This window comes from Nyctibius grandis, chromosome 4, assembly GCF_013368605.1.
Source record: "Nyctibius grandis isolate bNycGra1 chromosome 4, bNycGra1.pri, whole genome shotgun sequence".
NCBI classification, from domain to species: domain Eukaryota; kingdom Metazoa; phylum Chordata; class Aves; order Nyctibiiformes; family Nyctibiidae; genus Nyctibius; species Nyctibius grandis.
This window is the reverse complement of record NC_090661.1, coordinates 47,035,668-47,057,723: the sequence shown is the minus strand read 5'-3', so window position 1 is coordinate 47,057,723 and position 22,056 is coordinate 47,035,668. Positions and strand designations below refer to the sequence as shown.

At 48.0% G+C, this 22,056-nt stretch overlaps 1 protein-coding gene across 2 annotated transcripts in view; it reads right to left on the bottom strand.

The window, feature by feature from the left end:
• FLVCR2 (FLVCR choline and putative heme transporter 2) overlaps positions 1-22,056 on the bottom strand; it is a 40,879-nt gene that overhangs the window by 8,428 nt on the left and 10,395 nt on the right. For both annotated transcript variants that reach the window (XM_068399363.1, XM_068399362.1), the window contains exons 2-9: positions 17,496-17,637; positions 16,099-16,239; positions 11,227-11,294; positions 10,330-10,433; positions 3,748-3,858; positions 3,000-3,105; positions 2,410-2,521; positions 1,912-1,967 (exon numbers count right to left, since the gene is read on the bottom strand). In XM_068399363.1, the coding sequence (XP_068255464.1) occupies positions 1,912-1,967; positions 2,410-2,521; positions 3,000-3,105; positions 3,748-3,858; positions 10,330-10,433; positions 11,227-11,294; positions 16,099-16,239; positions 17,496-17,637 (840 nt within the window). The remainder of the gene's footprint in view (positions 1-1,911; positions 1,968-2,409; positions 2,522-2,999; positions 3,106-3,747; positions 3,859-10,329; positions 10,434-11,226; positions 11,295-16,098; positions 16,240-17,495; positions 17,638-22,056) is intronic.

The following is a 22,056-nucleotide window of genomic DNA, read 5'->3' as shown; positions in this document are numbered from 1 at the left end:
GGGGGTGTGATGGTGTGTCTGTCATTACTTCCTCAGAGCATGACTCCTCAGGCGGGAAGGAGCCGCCAGTGATGTTTTTGACTGGCTGAGACCTGTTACCTCACACACCTCCCTCAGGTTCTTACTGCAGTCAGTTCTGGAGGCTTTTAGGATTATAGAAATGACATCTGTACCACCTTTGCTCTGGTCTCAATGCCTTCCCCCCTCCAGCAGCAAGCTCTTACAATTGTATTTATACTAGAAAGATTTGTACTAAAAATGGCTTAAGCAAAAGTGTACGGTCCATCTGGTGAGAGAAGTGTCTGACAAAGGGAAAGGACCTTACTACTACTAGGCATCATGTTCACTGCCAAAGGGCCTTGGTATTTCCTGGGCCTTCCACCTGCATGTTATGAATTAAATCACAGTGCCACCAGCACCTCTAAGTACAACCCTGCTGCCTCAGGGCTTGTGGAGGATGGTTTGGCCTTACAATTCATCTTCTGCCTTTGACTTCAGCACCGTTAATTGAGGGTTACAAGCAGTTTGGTGTATATCAAAACAGACTGGTCTTTATCCCAACTCAGCTTAACTAAGTGGGTTCAAGTTAGCCCCGTTCACACCAGGATTCTGGGAAACCAGTTGTCTTCTAGCTTGGTCCTGTAAACCATCATGCCACTGCTAAAATCAGCCAAAGTTGCAAGCCTCAGAGCAGAAAAAAAAAACGAGAATTCTTTTTAAGTTATGACAATGGGGGGGGACTTCTTTACCCAAACTAGATAAATTGTACAGCCTTTCTCTCCCCCATCTAGTGTAGAATTATATGTGCAAGAACTACTCAAGGCAGCATCAATTCCCTTTACTTATCCTACCCTCTACGTTTGTGCTCAGATAGTTCAGTAAAAATAAATAAAAAATAAAATTAAAATAAAAATAAAAAGCATATATCTTGTAATTGAAAATCCACCTTTCTGAGCAGCCGGTTGGAGCAGAGCTGCTTCTTGGACCTTCTGGTCTTTCTCCAGATGCGACTGGTTAGATTATCTGGAGGAAGGCAGCACTGTCTTCTGAAAAGAGCTGACTCAAGCCAGCAGAGAACTGAGCTTATGCACTTTGCTAGTCATGGTCGCTGATGGCTTCATGAACGTTGAGTGGACATCTCTGCTAACATCCTAGAAGACGAGCCCAGAGCAATAAGGAAAAGAGCCTCAAACAACCACCAGTCCCCTCTCTTTCCCTGCAGGGAGAGCTTCTAAGAGTATCCACTGCAATTAGTTCACCAGAGGCTCTCTCCCACATGCAAACAGCTGCATTTATTGCACAGCATGGCACAGGGACATCATACCCCAAGCCCTGGTGCGCGCATATGAACTAGCAGCCTTGTCTGCAGCACTGCGCAAAGTGGGGGAGCCAGGCTCCTCAAGCCCTCATTTGGGCTTTGCCACTCAGCTTCCTCCAGTCCCATACACTGAACCCCACCTGGCAGCTGAGGACAGGGAACAAGAGGAATAACCTGCCTCCCTGGAATAATAGTTACCCAGCTCTAAACAAGGGCAAAGCACTGGAGGGCTCATTGCATTGTCAGGGGAGAGAAGCAAGCACAGCGCTGCCCTACATCTGTCCCTAGCCGATACGAAGATGTGTGAAGCCCTGCAGACTCCCAGAGGACCAGAGCCTACAGATTCTGTGTGACATTAACAGTAAGCAGAGGCCCCAGCAGCTGGCAGAGCTGGGATTACAGCCATCAGTCTGAAAATGCCAACAAGGAGCCTCCCCACAGGCTGGGCAAGAAATGGTGGGATAAGAGGAGAGAATCGCAGCTGCAGTCATAACTCAGAAAGGGCCAGTGCCATTCCCAGAAAGGAGGAAGGTTGGGTGTCATCCTGAGCTAACAGCAGGGGCACAGCAAGGATTGAAGGGGGGTTTACTCACTGTCTGTTCATTATCCAAATTGGCCTGCTGTCTTCGGAGATCAGCCTTAATGAATGCTGGGACAGAGGGAGGAAGAGAGATGTGAAGGCTGTTAAGTTACCATGCAGAGCCCAAATCAATTTCCCCAGGACTCAAAGGGACAGCAGAGACCCCAGAGGAGACAGGAATGCATTACGGTGAGCAAGGGAAACCACACTCCTGGATGAGGCAGAGAGCACTTCTGAAACATGCAGGATAGAGACTCCTCATTGCAGCATGTAGAAGGTGCATCTTTGAGGCCCCAGCCAGCAGCCAGGGCAAGAAGCCTTGGATCTTCTTCGTAACATAGACTAGATGCTTAAAGAAGCACAGCAGTATTGCTACGGGACTGCTGTGTTGGTCCTGCCGTGTTGGTCCTGCCCTTTCCTGCAGGCACCACTACACACAAAAGCCCTTCAGTTCATATGCCAAGCCCAAGGGGAAGAGTCATAGCAGAGGAACCCTGAAAAATTTAATTACCCGTCATAACTGTCCCCAGGAACAGGAAGGAACAAAGAAAGAGGTTTCCTGCCTTTGTCCCAAAGCCATCCATGATTTGCCCTTCACCAATGGTGAAGGCAATCCCAAAAACCTACAAACAAACAAAGGCGGTGTCAAGCTGTACTGTTATTATAAAACAGCTGGAACAGCTTCCCAGCTTTACCGAAGTGTCAGAGCATACAGGCCAGCCAAGCTGTTGGCCTAGCGAGGCTAAAGTTTGGTTATAAACACATCCAGAGGCACCTCCTTGCAGCTGATGAGAAGACAGATGACCCTTAAGGCTAGAATCCCGTCTCTCACTAGAGAAGAGCCAGGTCCTAGGCTGTTAGGAGCAATGTTGGAAAAGGCAAGGATGACAGGCATCCTGATGGATTTTCCTAAGCGGAAACAGAATGGGTGCCACTAGAGAAATGCCATGAGGAACATCATTCAAAAAGCCAGGTCCTGGGGTGCTTAGATCTGTAGTACACTACAGTAATCATGGACAAGAAATAGGAGTCAAGGTTGGGAACTACAATTTAATTTCTCTGCCTGTAAAGAGGTAAGCAAAGGGAAAACAGCATACCTACCTGTGCTGAGACATTAAGGAGCCCTGACGATGTTCCTTCTGATTCTGGATATGTCAACTCTGCAGCAAACTCAAAGCCCAGGGGAAGGTATCCTGTCATGAAGAACCTGTAAAGAAACACATAGAAAGGAAGACTCAGCAACTGCCAGAAAGAAGACTGAAGAGGCACAGTGTAGCCCATATCCCCTTTGGGATGCTTCACTGACTGCATGGGATGTTTCTCCTCGCATTGTCACAGCCTAGGCAGCTGTCTGACACCCTCACCATGGCACAGATCTTCCTCCTACCCAAAAATACCTTTGCCCACAGTCTCAAGGCACAGAGCCAGACCAGCAGGAAGCTGCCGGTTGCTACAAGAACAAGGCATTAAAAGCAGCATCTCCCACAAGTAACTCTAAGGGGCATCATCCCCAGCACGGTCAAACAGCCACCCAGGCCCATATGGTTTTCATTCCTGCCCATTGGTCATCTATGGGGCTGTGGTACCACTCACTTCCCAAATGCTTTCACTTGATTACCAGGAACATTTAAGACAGCTGCAGCTGAGCACGGCCACACTAGTGTCCCTGACTCTAATGAAACACATACAAGACAGAGATGGAAAGAGCAGATCATTTTGTCCTTAAACCATGCAGGAGCCACACACAGGCTATGGCTCTCCCCAGTCCCTCCTGCACCATGAGCTTTTCCTCCCTGTTCATCCCCTAGCAGCTCACATGTAGAGGAAAGCAACCTGCACAGGAACTTACCCCAGCATGCCTGCAGTCACAAAGACCACCCAGAGGTGGCCTAGGCTCAGAGTGAAGGTGTAGACTATCATTCCCACCAGAGACATGATATAGACGACTAGTGTTGTCTGTCTGCAAGGAAAAGCAGGATCAGGGTTTTACTTAATGCAGTCCTCCTATTCTTTTCACCCACAGATCTTGGTATAGTTTGCAGCACATTGTTAAAAGAAAAAAAATTTTAAAAAGTTGCACAGTTCTCTGACATCCTTACCCCAGACAGAGGAACTGGACTGATGGAGAGCATGGAAGGGTCTGCACACACAGCAGGGCAGCAGGAGAAGCAAGAACAGGACCTAGGAGTTTTCATATCCCTACCTCATGACCGGGGGCTTTGCTCCCTGCGGGGTTGGGGCATCACATCTGTAAGTACACACCTATGAGGCAGCCAAGAAGCTCAGATCCCACCACGGGCTGACAGGTCCCTGGTCATGTACTGTACACGCCTCTTGTGGGAGAGAACAAGAGCCAAATAAAGAGATTATTAATCTTCCTTGGGCACCCTCTGTACTATAACCAGTTGGACACGCTTAAAAGCAGAAGCTGAGGGGATTGAGCACTCCCAAGGAGGAAAGCAAAGGGAAGAGGTGACAACACTGCTACAGTGTTACGGGCCTGTATTTTTCAGTGCTATCCAAAACACCTTTCATTGCTGCTCCTTTCTGTGTTTAAACTGCCAACTGTACTTGGGGAGGTGACGTGGCAGCCAGCCAGGTTGCCCTCACAGCCTCACCCTCAAGCCACGGGAGCATTTAGCAGGGCCAGTGCCAGTTCCACAGCCAATGGTGGCTGAGCTACGAGCTGTCACCTCTGGGCAGAGGGGACAAAGAGACCCCATGCCCAGGAAGCATGCCAGGCAGATCCTGGGAACAGCCAGACCTGCAGCCTGGCCACGCTGAGAAACGTCAGTGGGCTTGGTGCTGCGAGACACACAGCAGCCCAGGCCAGCTTTACCAAAACTGAAACGTTAGCAACTGTCATCCCTGACTAGACACCAAGGAAACCCTTCCCACATCCAAAAAACAAGGCTCTTTCTAGTACAGGAGGTAGCAAGTAGACCTTCACAGGACATAGTTTTGGGAGGGAAGAAAAGGGAAGGGAGGGAAGGTAAATCCTTTACCTGACTGAAATTCTACCAGGATCTTGAAAACAGAACAGTTACCAGAGTTGACAAAACTTTTTGGCCATTGACTTTTAGGAGGAAGTTAAATGTATAGCCATGAGCTACTTGTGTACTTTCTACCAAATTTTAGTCTTAATCCATTAAAGAATGTGTTTGGTATCAGTTCCTAGAATTCTACTAAACAAACTAAACCTCAAACTATTTTCACTTTTTTTTTCCCCTTTTTAATGCAAATGACCACTGTCAAAAATCCAACCCCAAACAGGCAGCCAGTATTATATTGTGTAAAAAAATGTACACTGAATTACTACAGATAAAACCAGGATGTTCCAGCTAAGGTTCTGTCCTCCCTCACTGCTGCAATGACTGTACTCAGTGGGGCTCATGCTCATATGTCAATTCTTATCCAAATACAGGCTTGAGAAGCTAATTTCAGACCTCAACTATCAATCCATGCTTACAAAGGTTCACCAGACACATTTAATGTATTGAAAGGCTAAACAACATTTTGCTGTGACAAGTAATTTTGTTTTGTATCAAAGGGGTAGGCAAATCCCTTAACCTCCAATGCTGTATAATTTCTAGAATATGTTCTTTCCAAAGCTTTCATGGAGGAAAAAAGTCATCTGTGAAGGCAGCAGAAAGGGGCTGCTTACTCCTGCTATAACCCTACAGAGGGAGCTGCTATGGGGCCAGCACACAGCTTACAGGCTGCAGGAGGAGAAGAGCGGAAAGACTGATAGAGGAGATACAGAGCAGCCCCAGAAAGTGAAAAAGCAGCAGGTAAAAGCCTTTTTGTGCTCAATACAGGTTCCTCAGAGACCTCCCGTGAGTTCTTATGCCTCCCATCCCTTGACAAGCAGCCATGGAGGAAAAGTGCTGACTAGGTAAGGGGCTCAAGGCTAGAACTACAGCTCCCTGGGCTGCACAGACCAAGTCTGAACTGGGTGCTCCTTCCATAAACAGGAGTCTCCAAACTACATAGCAGTCAGTGCTAAAGTACAGTGCAGACCTCCAAGAGGCGGCTGTGGCCCTAAGAAGCTTAGTCTCTGCCAGCAAGGACTCTTGGCACATGGGGGTTTTATTATTTTTTTCTCCCCACAGCCAGTTTTGGTCTCAGTGCAGAGCTCTTAGCATAGTCCCACAAAATCTCACCCAGTTTCCTAGGCTTATGGTTCAAGTGTTCTAAGTAGTTTGTGTCTATCTGATTCACTCTGTTGTGACAGTTGCCAACAGTTGCACTTTGCCCCTCATCTCCAGGCAAAGCTGATGAATGAGTTAGTGATCAGATGTGGTCAGGACTTTGTTTCACACTGATGCTATATCATTAGTCAAGCTGCAAGAAAGAACTTCCCAGAATATGCAGCACCCCACTGAGAACTAGAGCAGGCAGTCTCATAGAAGCAGGCAGCTTTTGAAGCTGTTCTCCATTGGAACCACAGAACTAAGTGGGGGAGAAAATGGAGAAAACTGTTTGGTCTGGCCATGGGTACCTCATCTACCGCACATTAGCTGGCTCTAGGAGACTACAAGCTTTCCTCACTGATCACCCCTGAATCATTAGGCTCCAGCAGGACAAAATGCATTGACAGACCCTTGTGAAAGAACACAACGGAAGGTTTGAGTGCTGTGGAAATCACACACCCGGAAGTGCCCTGAAGCCATACATGGAGCAGCTGCCTGCTTGCCACAGTCCTTAACTGGGACTTGAACAGACAGCCCTGAATGCAACTTCTGCTGCAGGAAACAGCCTCAAGCACACAAGCAGACTTCTGCTAAACTAGGCTTTAGTAAGACCCTACTCCCCTGAGCATACCACTAATGACAAAAAAGGAAAGCGAGTGCCCAGCAGTCCAAGACCCAAAATTTTGAAAAGGGTTTAATTGAGACACAGGTAGACACTGGTGCATAGGAAAACAAAGAAACCCCTGGGGAAAGACACTGAGGGAGGGAGTTTCTCAGGAAGTGGCCTTTGTCACCATGTTCAGTAGAGGACAAAAAGAATGCTCTGTGGCCCTAGGGGCACCAGGGCATGGAAGAATGCCCAGTTTTGCTTGATAAGCCTCTTATCATAGCCATAAATATCTTATGGGAGAGATAAAAACACAAAGGAGGAGAAGTAAATTCACAGAGGACATTCACACAGCATTCTGGTGTTTTTAGCAACCTGTTTCCATGATGGCCCCACAGGGACTGATAATTATCACTGGAACAGGTCTGAGCCAACCTCCTTAACAGGCTGACTAGTGCAGTGAGTGCAGGCTGGAAGTTACGCATCCTGCAACATCACCTTAGGACAACTGGGGTTAACCCACCTCTGTGCTTTGGGAAGGAAGCCCAGCGCACCCCTGTGGAAGGAGTGCTACGAAGGCACCAGCTGACATGTCTCTGTGACAAAGCCAGAGGGAGATCTGTGAAGGAGCTGACATGCTTGTCACTTAGGTGAACCTAAGCTGCCCTGACATTCATCTGCCCTCCCAGCCACACTCCCTACCCTTCTGAAGAGGCAGATTAAAGACCTCACACAAGGGACTGTGAGAAAAGAGAGACCTTGCAGAAAAAAGCCAGCCAGGGCCAGCACTGAACAGGACTGAAATGGAGAGCACAACTCCTGCTGTACAGCTAACTCCAGAGGAAGCCCTAGAGTAAGGAACGGGCATAGCCCAGCCCAGCAATGTCTCTCAAGGTCACTTGGACAAGGAAAGCCAAAGGGACAGGACTAGACTCACAGGGGACTGTAGCTGCGAAAACACCAGAGTCAAGCAATAGCTGAAGCAACAAATGTGCAAGGAGTTGGGGGGAGGCCACAGCCATGTGCCACAGCTTTAGCTGCTCACTGGGATGTTGTGTGCAGCTCCAGAGTGCTCTGCTGTACTGACTGGGATGACAGATGGCCTCCACAGGCTTTGCCATCAGGATGGCACATTCCAGGCTGCACAAGACCCTGAACAAAGGCCTTGTTCCTATACTCCCAGAAGGATCTCACTGCTGAAGACACTGAGGTGTAGATGCTGGAGAAGGGAAGAACTGGAGAGGGCTGGGTTCGGTTTTCACCACCCCCTCATCCTTCAGTGCTCAGTTTTATATCACTTTCTTCCTGCATGAAGGTCACAAAAAAGGACAACCTTGGTAAATTTATTTATATAAGACATATGGCAAGACAGGGTGAATGCATATCCACTATACAAGGACTAACCTGGAAAAGGGCTACAACAAGAAGACCCAAATTGCAGGCCAGGCTAGGCTGAGAGAACATTCACCTTTCAGTGGAAGAGACCCAAGTGCCCCATTCTCCAATATCCAAGTCTTTCCTCCCTCCCCCAGATTTTAATGCACTTTGGGCCTGTACAGACCTAAGTTTAAAACACCACTTGGGGTCCTCTGCCTAGTCAATGGAGAGAGGTGAATATTTCTGACATCTTGCCTTACAGAGATGCAGCGATGACAGTGGAGAGCGCTGTCTGGAACCAGCTGGACCTGAGGCCATGTGAACACTGCCCTTAAAAGCAAAGCATGGCCGAAGAGAGGTGCTGATTAATCCAGTCCCCAAACCCTTTATTCTGAGCCAGAGTCCCCTACAAATGTCAATACACCCAGCAGTCTCCAGCTGTCACAACTCCATCTCTCCCCTAAGCCAGGAACCTGAAGGATGTACATGGAGCCCTGCTTAACTTGATGTCAAAACCTGTTCTTTCGAAGAGGTGGGCTGTTCTCAACAAGCCATCCCACCAGAGGCAGTCCCAGTTCTGGGACTGCTCACTCGTCGCAACATAACTCATGTATTTGTATGGGCCAAATCTGCGCCTGCTAATTCCAAAAATAAGAACAGTGCAGGAGCTGCTGCAGGGACTTGCCTGCCAAATAAAAGCAAGGATGTAAGGCTATTTGGTGCCTGAGCATGACAGATGGGGAAAGCCTGACTTAGCACAGCCTCACCCTTTCAAGGAACTGCTGATGGGACAGCAAAGATCAAACACGCATGTAGAGCTCTGCAATTCCTTCTGTTATTAACCTCCCCCTGCTCTCCTCAATCACAGCTGGATCCCATTCATTTGCTTCCCTCTCTCTCCAGGCTGACTAAAAAAAGGAGCTGACATCTTTCCTTCCTGATTTTCATGTGCTTACCATTTCATTCCTGACACTATCTGAGCAGGGAAGGGAAGGGGGAGGGTACCTACCTAGAACATCTGGCATCTTGACAGTTTTTTTAAATAGTCCCTGGGACTGGAAAGAGACACACGTTACATTGCACAGTTAGCTAGGGCAGTTCACAACAGCTGTGTTTCCATTTCCCAGGACTGCCAAATGAGAACTACTCAGTGGCACACAATGATCTAGAAACAGCAACAAGCAACCTGCCAGTCTCTGTATTAGTCATCTGCTCCTCTTTCCCAGCACCACCAGGAGTCCTCAGCTACCATTCTTTCTTGTTAGAGAAGCCCATTTCCTCTCCATTTTTGATCCGCGTGCTTGACAGCTACAGCCAGAGGCCACTGCAGAAGCTGCAAGCCCACAGCTAGCCAGATTCATCTAAGCTGCCCACAACGAGAATGTGCTTTTCTGGCCCAAGATACCAGGTAGGATAACAGTAGTGGGACTCCCCCATGTGAAAAGCTGCTGCAAGGAAAAGAACTCTGAAGTTGCCTTCAGCTCATCACCAGCACATCACTGATAAAGCCCCCTCTCACCCAACCTGCTCAGACAACAGCTTATAGCACAGTTCTCAAAGCCAGCAGGGAAACTGAAAGCTGATTACACAGACTCCAAAGTAAGACAGAAGATGCACTCTCCATCCCCTGGGACACCCTACAGAGGTCTGTGAGTGAGATCTGAGTTCCTGAGGACTGGGAGCTGCAGGACATCCAAAACTTTTTCTTAGCTGTCCCTTTGCAGATGGCAGGGTATGCTGGCCAGATCTATCTGCCTTCCCAACCCACCAGGCAGCAAACCCAGAATCATCCACCAGCAACCCCAATACCCCTTATGCCTGCCCTAAATAGAGCAACGCACCCTCGCACAATGCCTTTGGGCACTGGATTCAATGTGCCTTTCATTAGGCTGGACAAAGATTCATAGAAGCTGGTTTGTAAGGGCTGAGAAATGGTTTGGTACAGTCTTGGTTCTGCTTGTGCCAAGAACTCTCTCATCCCTGACAAAGCAGCTGCTGGGCCACCTCATCCTCTCCCTATGCCTCCCTAGGGACCACTAGAACCAGACCTTGTATGGGCCCAGTGGAGACTAACATATAGCTCCAAAATCCAGTTAGTCTAAAGCGAAATTTGAAGAACCATATTTTTTTCCTACAAACCCTGCCAATGATTCAGTCTCTGGACTGCTGAGTTGCAACTGCACAGGGTTACTCCTTGCACAGTATGGGGGAAGAGCACAGTTACTAGGGGCACAGAGGCAAACAAGGGACTTACTTGTAGGTTTTGGTTCTGTCCAACCAGATGCCAGAGATCAGAGCCCCGACCATCCCCGACAGTACAATGGTGAGTCCAATCCTGCCAGCATTCACCTCCTCCCCCTGCGGTAAGACACACACACACTCACACAAATGCAGGGGCCAAGTCATAGCCAACAAGAAGCAAAGTGCAGAGAACCCAGAGAAGAAGAGACACCAAAGTTAGTGTCGCATACGTGTCTTCTGCTGGTAACACACTAACCAGAACTAGCCTTTGCAAGAACACTTTTGGGCCCACTATGAGCCAATGCAGTGCCCTATTCTGGCCCATGAAGAAAAGTGGTTTAGCACTTCTCTCTGACCAAGCCCGGAGAAAAAGGTGAGCATTGACCAGCGTGAACGGACACTCTCAGAGGACTCAGCATAAACCCTACGAAGCTTGCTGTCTGGTGTTAGGATTTGGGCCAGATCGACCAGGAAATACTGGGACCCCACTATAAGGCAGCACGGAAAGGAGCTCTCTGGCACGCAGCGACAGAGGTAAGCTCTACAGTAGCTCAGCTACTGAGGCACCCCACCCTTCTGCCACCAGACCATGAGTGTGGGCAGCCTCCTGGTACAGATGTCCCAGTAGAAATCACTGTCAGGAACAGGGCAGAGGCAATTGCTGGAAGAATTTCTCAGAAGAAAATGCTGTCATTCAGGTTGTAAAGGCGCTGCCTTTGCTAGAGCTCACCAGCTTTTGCACAGGGTGGTGTAAAGAACTAAAGGAACCAATGCTCTCCTGCCAGCCAGCCAACTTGTGCCAGAGCCAGCCAGAAGTGCTGTGGTATTGCATTTCTCACAGACTCTCCTTTAGCAGCCAGCGCTGGACAACAGCAAGCATCAGAGGGCTGTGACAGTTGGATGCACTTACTGGGTAGTGATGGATCACCATGCGGTTCAGCAGAGTGGACAGGGCGTAGAAGCAACCTGTATTCAGACCTGAGAGGGGGATAAAAATACAGCACATTCAGAGCCTGCTACTCTCCTGCTGGGTAGTGAAAGGGTAGAAATGCAGAGAGAGATCTTTGGGAACAGCAATCCGTAACAAGGCTGACGAGTCTCAGGACAGCCAGCCAGACTGGTTGGACATAGGTTCCTGAAAGAAATGCAGACCAAGGACAGCCAGATCTCAGCATGCAGAAGGAAGCAACCTGCAGTTTCAGGATGGTTCTTTCCTTAGCAGCTAGAGGAAGGGCTGTGCATATTTCTGGTACTGAAAGGTCTTGCAAGTCCTTCATATGGCCTCAACCCTCTCTCACAGCCAGATCCATTTTTAGCATTGGAGTTTTCTCCTCCCCCCAGCCAAGGTAAAATACTAGAAAAGCACCTGCCTCAGCATCACACCTTTAACAAGGACCTATGATTCAATTAACACCAGTGCCATTGACCTGGGTGGTTTCCTCCCAGAGAAGAGCCTGACAGCACTCTCCCTGCTGAGAGCAAATAAAAACCATCCTCTTCAAGCCAAGAAACACCAGAAGGCAAGTAGGAGCAGAGCGGATGGGACAGCACTTCCCCCAGGCACCTGGTGTGTGTGTCTGCATGGGAAAAGTCTTGCATTTTTAAAGATACCACTGAAGCCTGAAAAAAAAAAAAAACTGCGAAAGTAATTGTCTTTCTGAAAGGGAAGTTAGATTAACTGTTACAGGCATCAGCCACCTGGTGAAGATTTCTCAGTATCAGCCAAGGTGAGAATGGAAACCGTTGGGGTGATACTGGTCAAGCCCCATTCAGACACTCTGCTCCAGCTTACATGCAACTCTGGTTGAGTTAAGCGCCTTCCCAAAGGGCACAAAAAACAAGAGCTTTCCTTGTAGTAGACAAGAACATCCACGTGGGCGCTGGACCAGCAGTACTGCAACAGCTACAGTCTCACCTTGGGCAATACTGAGAAACCTTCCCCAGGTGGATGAGGTCTGTAACAGTCAGCACAACTTACTTCTCAGAAAGTCATTTACATTTGCAGTTAGTTTCTCTTCAAGGCTTCAGTGATCCTGATGGGGGGAGGGATGAGGACACAGATTTCACCGCTGCAGCTCACACAGCTATAGGCTCCATATGGAGGCATGGGTTTAAAAACTCTGGCACAGATACCTGAAATCCTGACAGAACAGATACATGTCAAGTTCCCACTTCCTACTTTTCCTCTTTCAGCCTCAGCTAAAAGCAGAAACATCGCAATACATGACACAGAAGTGCCGTCTAGCAGGCAGAGCTTTGACAAAGGGAACAAAACCCTGAGCTACCCTAATCCCGAAGTCCTCCAGCTCCCCTGACCCTGAAGTACGCAGCAATCCTGCATCTAGCCCACTCCTCCACTGCAACACTGGATACCCGTTGCCCTACACAGCTCATGAAGCACTCTGAGGAGCCACAAGATTGGCAGCTGGAGGGGACATCACACTTCCTTCATATGCCATCTCTGACAATATTAAGCACAGCTCGCTCCATAGCTTCATGGCACAGAGAACAGATGAAGAATCTTATGCAAGTGATCCCAAATAAGCCAATTGCCTGTGACAATGCTCCCTGCTCCAAAAGCATGTGTTAAGAGGGTACAGGAAAGGCTCGTAAGCTCAGTGACATGCTCTTTAGGTAGGAGGTATCCACCCAATCCTTTTCAAGAGTTACTCAGAAAGGCTGGAAACTCCAGCAGGGCCAGCAGCCAGAGAGGGAGAACAATTGGAGATCCCACAGCAAGAAGGTGCTCTCCAGCCTTGAAAGCTGGCTCTTTGCAACACCTGGCTACGGCAAAACAGCCCACAAGAGCCTAATTCAGCTTCCTCCTATCTCCACCCCTGGAGCACTCTGCTCACTAGGAGACACCACAAACTGCAGTGCTAGGACATGGGAGTGTGGCAGATCCACACCACCTCTCTACCCACTACTGCTTCACTTCAAAGCTGGGCATAAACATAGACCAGTCATTTGTGTACCTCTACGTCTCGCCCACCCAAGAGGACAGCAGCCTTTTGGGGACAGCCAGACGCTGCTCTGGTAGCTGATGCTGTCAGTACGCCAGCTCCACAGCAGCTCTGTGATGCATGCGATTTCCAAGAGAGAGAAGGGCCCCTGCTCCCAAGCTGGGCAGAAAGCGATGCGAGTTGGAAGCAACACTTGGCACCAGAGTCAGGCAAAATATTCTAAGAATCAAGACAATGTGCCGAATTCGCATTTGTGAGGGCTGACAAAAGTTGTAGGCATTTCACATGTCACAGTTGCTCAGTGAAGTTTCTCCATGAGTTACAGCTGTTTGAATGCCCATAAAACAGCCAAGGATTGTTTCCAATGGGGCAGTGCCCATTTGCCCATGCAGATGAGGAAAACCGGAACTAGTAGCTGGGAGCAGGACATCTGAAGGTCCAGTCCCACCTGATTCATTAGCTAGTTACCATGGTTTGCTTGTAATGTGCTGTGGAAGAACATTTTTGAGACCTCACAGTGTCTCCTCTATTTTACAGAGGTCAGAAAGGGAAAGTTTACTGCCTAGGGCTCCAAAAGGAGCCCTTATTAAGCCTCAGACTAGAACCCAAGTCTTCTATAGCTAAGCAGCCTATTGCCTACATGCCAGACTATTGGTCTCCCTGTTCTTCACCCCTGTCATCCTCCAGAACAATGGTTCCTTATGCAGATCTTACTGCCCTGCCTCCTCCTCGCTGCCCCATCTCCTCCTCACTGCCCCATCACCTTTCCAGATGCTGATTCTTTGGGGCTGTCTCATCAGTCCCACTTTACTAGCCTTTCCCAGGCTTTCCCACCCTTTTCCTGCCTACTGCCTCCCAGTAGCAACATGCTCTCCAGTGCAGAGCCCAACCCAATAAACTCAGTTTCTTAACGTCTGCTCCATGTTATGCCTCAGCTTTACAGAAGCAACATCAGCAGCCTTTGGGAAAAGGCTGCCTGAGGGTCTTCCTGAAAAACAGTTCACTAGCACTAACGTAGCTGCAGTGCCACCAATGTTTCCAGCACTGTAAGTCTTACCACAGGAAAGGAGTTGGCAGCTGCTGGTAATACCAAGACCTTATAGGTCTGCAGACCTGTTCTAACCTGGCATCATGTAAGGGCCACCATTCTTTCTACAGCCAGGGGAGATGAACAAGCAGCAGGTTTCCCCCTCTCTCCCCTGACATACACTATGCCAATACAAAAGCTAAGAGAGGCTGCAGGTATCTCTGTGTTAGCTAGGGAAGATGACTCAGTTGCACTCATGTGGCTGCAGATGTCTTAAATCTTGGCTGACATAACTTTTGACTTGAGTAGGAAAAACTGTCCCCATTTTAAGCCAGACTAGTTACAAAAAAAAAGTTTCACTGCATAGTTCCCTCTCCGACTAATAGTCACCATCTCAAGTCAAGCTGGAGATTGACATGAAGCTGTCACAGAGAGGAACAGAATAAATGCACAGACCAGCAGGAAGAGAGACTGAATTATGAGCCAGTGAACAGCCTTTCCACATTGTTTGTGACTACCAGAAGGCAATTATCCCAGGGAGGTCAGATTCTAAACACGCTCTTCGTACTGAGAGCCCTCCTCTCTCTTCTAGGACTTGTTTACGCCTATTAGAACAAATGCTTTCGCCTTTCTTTTCCCTGAAGGGTAACTGTGAACTGAGCAGATGACACAATCCAACTTTAAGACACAGTCTGCCTGAAAGTTTTTTCTATCTCCACTTTCCGAGAGGATATCATGTACTATGAAAAAAAAAAATAAAAAAAAACCAAACAAACCAGCAGCTGCAATACAAACCTTCAGAGCTTAAGGGCGATCTGAGAGGGGCATTTCTAGAAGACTACTGCATTGAGAAGGGAGAAGAGATTTCAACAACCTTAAGACCATTAGCACTCTTAGCAGGTATAAAGGCACCATCTCACTCTCTCCAACCTGGCTACTCAACCACCACGGCCTTTAGGCACAACTGCTGGCAGAATGGCAGAACTTCCAGCACTATTTAACTTTCCCCCTGAGGAGCTTCCACAGCAAGCCGGTAGGAAGTGAGGACAGAACTCCTTGCAGATGAGCTGGCTACAGTATATCCTATTATGCAGCTAGGCATAGACTGCAATGGCCTTTCTGCTAAAGAGAAAAATACTTTTCCATATGACAATTCGGCATCAGGAACAGATTCAACACATCACACTGCCCTCAGAGAAACAGACAAAGACTGCTGAAGAGAAGCAAGCAGCAAACCCGGTGTGCTAGGACAGATGGCAAAAGAAGATGGTCTCCAATCCTTCCTTCCATTTGCTTCACATGGACTGCCAAGGAAGCTGACACAGTCTGCACATCTGCGTGCTCCACATGACCTCCCCTGGGATGCCTGGCAGGCATGCTCTTGCCTTGGGAAATTACTTCACTCAGTGTCATGACTTGCACTCAGACACAGCTCCATGTATTTCTTAGGTAAGCACTTAGATTAGTTCAGTGCAAGTAACTGACTAGAAAAAAAGACAACAGGATAAGGAAATCCCCTGAACAAAAACCAGTCAAAGACTGGGAGAACAGTAGCGGAAGCACATTGTCTTCTGTGTGCTTGCCTTGCTTTTGTTCTTCCCTAGGCATTTGCTTGTAACCACTGCTGGAGACTACTGGGCTAGAAGGACCCCTGGTGTATGGCAGCACAGCTATACTTATGCCCTCCTGAAACAACTCTGGCCAGTTACTGTCCTGACAGAGCACGGAGAAGGAGGGAGAAGCTAAGCATGTCTAGCAGTGATAACTGCACAGAAGAAAGGCCAGATCTTACCATAAGTGACCATAAGCAGCAAAAAGTTGGCATTGCGGAGCAGACGAAGGATTGATTGCACGTAGGAATACTCCTCTGTTGGTCTTGACTGGATCAAGGCCTGAGCTCGGCTCGGAGGGTGCAGGGGCTTCTCCTTGAAGACTGAAACCAAACACAAAGTACACCTGTTTGTAACGGTGCAGTCAGGGAGGCTGAGCACATGCTGTGGGTAGAGCCATTTGAGGGACGGCAGAGGGGCTAGTAAAACCAAGTGAACAAAACACACCATATTGCTTAAGCTTTGATCTCCATGCATGAACTTATCCAGGAACAGGGTGTCTCCAACAATAACTCCTGCCACTGAGGAAACACCTTGCCTTCAATTAGCTTTTTGTGCAGGCAGTTGTTTGGCAGCAACAAAAGAGTTCTCAGGACTAATAATGCCTTTGTCTCCAGGAGGATGGCCAGCCAGCTGCAGAAGTGTTGCATGGAGTTACAAATGCAAAAGTGGAATGAGAAAAGCCAGATGACAAAGGTGGCCTGGTGCCCTGCAGTGCCCAGTGCCTAGGGAGCAATGACCTATGCCAGGTTTTACTTCAGGCCTGGCACTTCTTAGGCTGGCCAAGCCATCTGCTATCCCTAACTAGCATTAAAGTAGCATCCAGAAATCCTGGTCGCAGGTGATACTGCTGTACCAGGTGCTAGACAGCCATTTTTGTACCATGTCTATTCCCTGCCCCAGATTCTTTAAAGTCTACATCTGATTCAGCCATCAGGCAGTATGAACAACCTGGCAAGAGAAGCCTATAAAAAAAAAATGTACATGGAGTTCAGCAGACAAGCTCTGCTCTCCAGTGAGCATGCCAGTCTTTCATGCTGAAGATCTGGCTTCCACTTCACATGTTAAGCAGGAGAATTGCCCCTCTGGTGTCCTGCTACTGCCCTTAATGCTTCCTTCTCTCCACTCGTAACTGGTTACCTTTTTTTTCTCCTGGGAACAGCTTGTTCCTGTGATGCCGTATAACCTGCCTCTTTCTCCCTAGCCTTAAGAGGTAGTCAGGTCCAAGACATAACCCAAGGCCCAGCACCCTGTTTGCAGGCAAGAGAACTGTGAACTGGAAGATTTCTGTTGGCTTTTAAAGGACTTATTCATGCCAGGGTTTTATTATGCAGGCAATCAAAGGATGAAGTGAACCATTGGCAGGCTCACTCACAACCTCTTGTACTCCCGTCTACATGTGCCATTCATCAAAGGCTTGAAGTAGCAAGCAAGATATGGTATTGCACGACCATGTCAGCTGCATGCTAGGACACATCCCCATATGACCTCCCCAGCCCACTTCCTAGCACACAGGGCCCTCAACACACAGGCTGATCTCAGTCCTACCTGGTTTCATGTGTACTCTCCCACTCCTTACCTATGACAACCAGGATGAATAAGGCTGTTGCCATGCCTGCAGTCATGAAGAACATGATGCTGATGTGATAGGCCAGCTTCTCCACATCCTCCACATTGGGAACCAGAACTGGAGGGACCAGAAAGCCCATCGCAATGCCGAGCTGAGCAAGAGAGAGAGGGGACACACAGAGGTGTGACATGGAACCACAACACTACGACCACTCCACAGCTCAGCCACCTGATGCCCAGTAAGGGCTCAACTGAGCCTAATCCAATTTCACAACCAAGGTGAAAATCTTCTTTACCACCCAACAACTACGAGGTAAAAGCCAGCTACCCACTGCAGTTAGGCCATAAGAGAGGTCCCCTCACTGCACTCACAACTGTCAAAACATTCAAGGCAAGGTTTTACAATAGAATTGAACAGAATGAATACCTGCCTTCATCGAAGTGGAGGTCTTGCTTCCCTTGTCCTCCCCCATGCATGTATGTTCCTGTCCACACACACATCCCACTCCTTATCTTGCACCTGCTCTGGTGCTGGCCTGATCACCTGGTAACCCAGTTTGCTCATTAAAAATGGCAGAAAACAAGACTGTCAAAACCTACCACAATTCTTAGATGGGTTAATGAGTTGAACCAATTTATATTCCAGCCAGACAAGCACAAGGGCTGAGACAGAAACCTGCCCACTCCTAATGAGCGAAATATTCATCTGGCTCAGCCACTTTATGACACTGTTTCCTAATGAGCCCCCTCCTGAGACAAAGCTCACCCTATGACCATGAGGAAAACCTAGAAAAACATCAAGGCTGAGAGCAAAGGAAGTGCTGATGGCACATATCCTAAACATCGAGGTTGTGTGATGGGGCTTGGCAACTGCCCCTGGATAAAATGCTTGGCTCTGAAAGGCTGCAAGAAGAAACCCCTGCAGCTATGGCCTCTACTATGCAGAGAGCCTCACAGATCCAGCTGAGGAGTTCCTGCAGTGGCAGCATGCACTTTAGTGAGGACATTAGGGCTTTTAACTCCGCAGCTGTTTCTCCAGGACAGCAACAAGGAGCTGTAGCAGCACACCCTTTGCCACACTGAAAGTGAGACTGACAGTGACACAGACCTTCAGAGCCACCCTCAAATGGTAGAGAGAAGAAATAACTGCTTTAGTGCTTAGGAGCACACTCTTCTTTTCATAAAGTGGGAGCCAAAATGCACTCAGCACATTTGTGAGTACTCTAAACACAAGAGGAGCCTACAAAAGCCACTTTTTCCCCCTTTGTGTTTCACTGTTTGTGGCTGTGTTTCAATCATCATTTGGTTCCCAAGCACTGTGTATTTACCTGTTCCCCTGGCCCTTCCCAGCACTTGCAGCCTTCTCAGACATCAGAGAGAGCCATGCTTAAGCTCAGCTCTTGCTCTCTTGCTCAAGCTTGCTCTCAAGGCTCTGCACACAAACCCCTGTTTGGGGCTAAAGCAACTTTTTGTTTAGCAACACCCTCATTTTTGCTGTTTTCTGATTTAAGCCTATGTTTGCTGCTGTGGACAGTGATAAGGCACACACAAGAGCCTCCAATAGATGGAAAGACTGAGAAAGCAGCCAAAAGAGATGCCAAGTGGACATGCAGCCATTTTCATCCTTGCTTGAAACAGAGATTCACAATCTCTTTTGCAGGCTGTACCATTTGCCTGGAGACAGGAAAGTTCTAACAGTACCAGAACAGCGCTAACTGAACCAATATAGACCAGCAGCATAAAAAAAAATCCCTCCCACAGTGGTTATTTGTGCTGCACCAATACAGCCTCTATAGAGCCACTGCCCTCATCACACTGAGAGAGGAAGTAGGAGTATGCAAACCATGGAAATGAGGACATAGTCAAATTAAGCCCATTGCATTTACTGTTTCCTTAGATCAATAGGAATCATTTAGCACCACCACAACCCATTGTCCCAGGATAATGTACTGGAGAGGACTGTTTATGCCTCACTGACGACTGAACAGCTGCAAGATAGCACCACTAGCCAACTGCTGCCCTACAGAAGGATTCTGCAGTGCTCCATGTCTTCATAGTCCCTGGAATGGGTCTATTACTCTACAGGTATGGAAAGCAAGGACTAAGGAAGGCGAGGACTATGCTGCCCTTAAACCACATCCAAGCATGTCAGCATACAGAACAGAACGACCCAGGAGCCCTGCAACCCAGGCACAAGCTCAGACATGTTGCCTTTCCTGCCTTCTAGCAAAAACTGCTTGTGCTTTCTGCATGCTTTCTCTGTCATTATCTCCATGTTTCTGCGAGGCAAATGGACTCATTTTGGAAGACCCACACACTGGCCAGAATCAAGATCACAGAACAAATACATTTCAGGTGCTATATCTGGTAGCTGGGATAAAAATCAGCTTGTGCCATCCAGCCCCAGAAAACTCTCCACAAACTCCCTCCTCCTCCACCCAGCTGGTGGATTTTTGAGACAGGAAGAATGCTTATATTTCAAATAGAGCTATCTGCTAGACTCAGACACCCTATTTAGCTTACAAACAAGTAACTTTCAACCATGTCTGGCCAAACTTCTCCTGTGTCGAACAGTGACCTCCACTGGGACCCAGAATAGCCTGGATCAGAATCAGCAACAGGCATCTGTGCCAAGTTCATTCTTGGTGCTGGGACATCACAGGGAGTCAGTGGGAAGAGTCACCAAGAGATTACAGCTGTGCCCCACCAGTTCAGGGCACTGTCAAGAATGACACCATTCAGAGGTTGGTTAAATGGACTGAAGACAGACAGAGATTGTGCTGTCCCAGATAGCAAGTAAAGGACTGAAAGAGCTCAGGAGGAAACTTAAGAGACAATTAGGAAGGTTAAACCTTCCTAACACCCACATGGCACAGGCAGCCTCTGACACAGGACTAAACTTGCCAGAGCTCAACTTTGTTCATACACGGCCTGTCCCCAGCCTCTCATCACAGTGAGTCAGGTCTGCTCTGCTCCTCTGCACTGCCTGACCCCTGAGACTCACCAACTACCAGCAAGCACAACTATCAGCTGGCTTAGAGGCTTCAAGCTCTGATCTTCATTAAATTGCACGCCTCCCCCATTCTCTGCACAAGGGAAACAAGCCTGCAGCTGCACAGGAAAGGCAACTGCACCAAACATGGATGCTCACAGAGATCGTTCCTAGAGGGCAGAAGCCTGTTTGTCTCTGCAGCACTTTTATTTTGCCCTGCTTGTGGCCAAAGTGCAGGCCTGTGGCTCCGGCATGCCTGCTCAGCCCAGGACACAGCCACAATGGCTTCACTCCTGTCCCCTTAGCATCCCCAAAGGTTCAAGCTTCAAGGAAAAGACTCTCAATATTGCTCCTTTCTATTTGAAGGAAGAGTCTTCAAATAGAGATATGTACTAGCTCTTACATATCAGGTACCCTGTATGCCCCTCCAGCCTTTACGAAATAAGGTCTATAAACACCTTCCTGGAAATTGCTCCTTTGCCTTATCACCGTTTCATTCTTGGAAGAACCGGGCCGGATTCCTGTGCTAGGTGCTTCTTGGCTTCCTGCTCTCTGCAATCACATGCTAGTCCCACAAGCTGCTGAGCTGCAGCAAAACAAGAACAGGAAAGGAGGAGAGATCCATGCTTTACTCTGACCTCTGACATAAGTTTCTCCAGGACCACAGTCAAGACTCATGCTTTTCAGGTCTCCCTCTAGCTTCTCTTTCCTGAAAAAGGATCTATCTGATGCACCTAGCAGAGAGGGTATTGAGAATCTGTTTTGCAACTTGTTCAGAAATCTTTTACTGGGAAGTCCTATAGTCATCGCTTACCCAATGGGACACAGACTTACTCAGCTTTCTTGGACACTGCTGTTGTCTTTTCAGAAGACATGAAAAATTTTTCTAACCATAAATGTATGTTTTGTTCTCTCTCTTCCCCTCCCGAAAAAGGAACCACTTTTATCCATTATGAGTTTGTTAAACCTTTGAGAAGGACTAGGTGGTAGATGGGAAAAAAAATCCCAGCAGTCATAGCAATAGGAACTACATTTTATATTTCAGAGCAACTGATGTTATTAATCCTATGGAGATGAGGCCCCGTGACTTGACTAAAATTGAAGATTTCCTGGAGGATACTCACAGATCCTGGATTATTCATACCATTTTTAGCAACAAAGACAAGCTCTCAACCACACGTTAAGTATTATACAGCACATAGTTTACCTTTCACAAGGAGATTTTTAGCCTGGTTCTCAGCAGGCCAGTGCCCACATCACCATCAGCCCAACAGACAACACTGTAACCAGTTAATCAGAAAATTTAAAGATGCCTTAGCAAGGGAAAAATTACTTTTCTCCCTTCTCCACACCTCTCACATCAGGGCCGGGAAAATAAAGCAATGTAAAACCAAGGTTGTTCTGCAACAGTCTGTGCTACCCTCCTTACAGAGACCATCAGTCATTAGGGTTCATAGTGCAGTCCCTCTCACCAGCACACAAATTAGCATCTCTAACCTTTGTACAGGCAGAAAGGTCTCCGAGACCTACATAGATAGACTCTAGTTCCCAAAATTCGGCACATCATTCAGCATCCCCA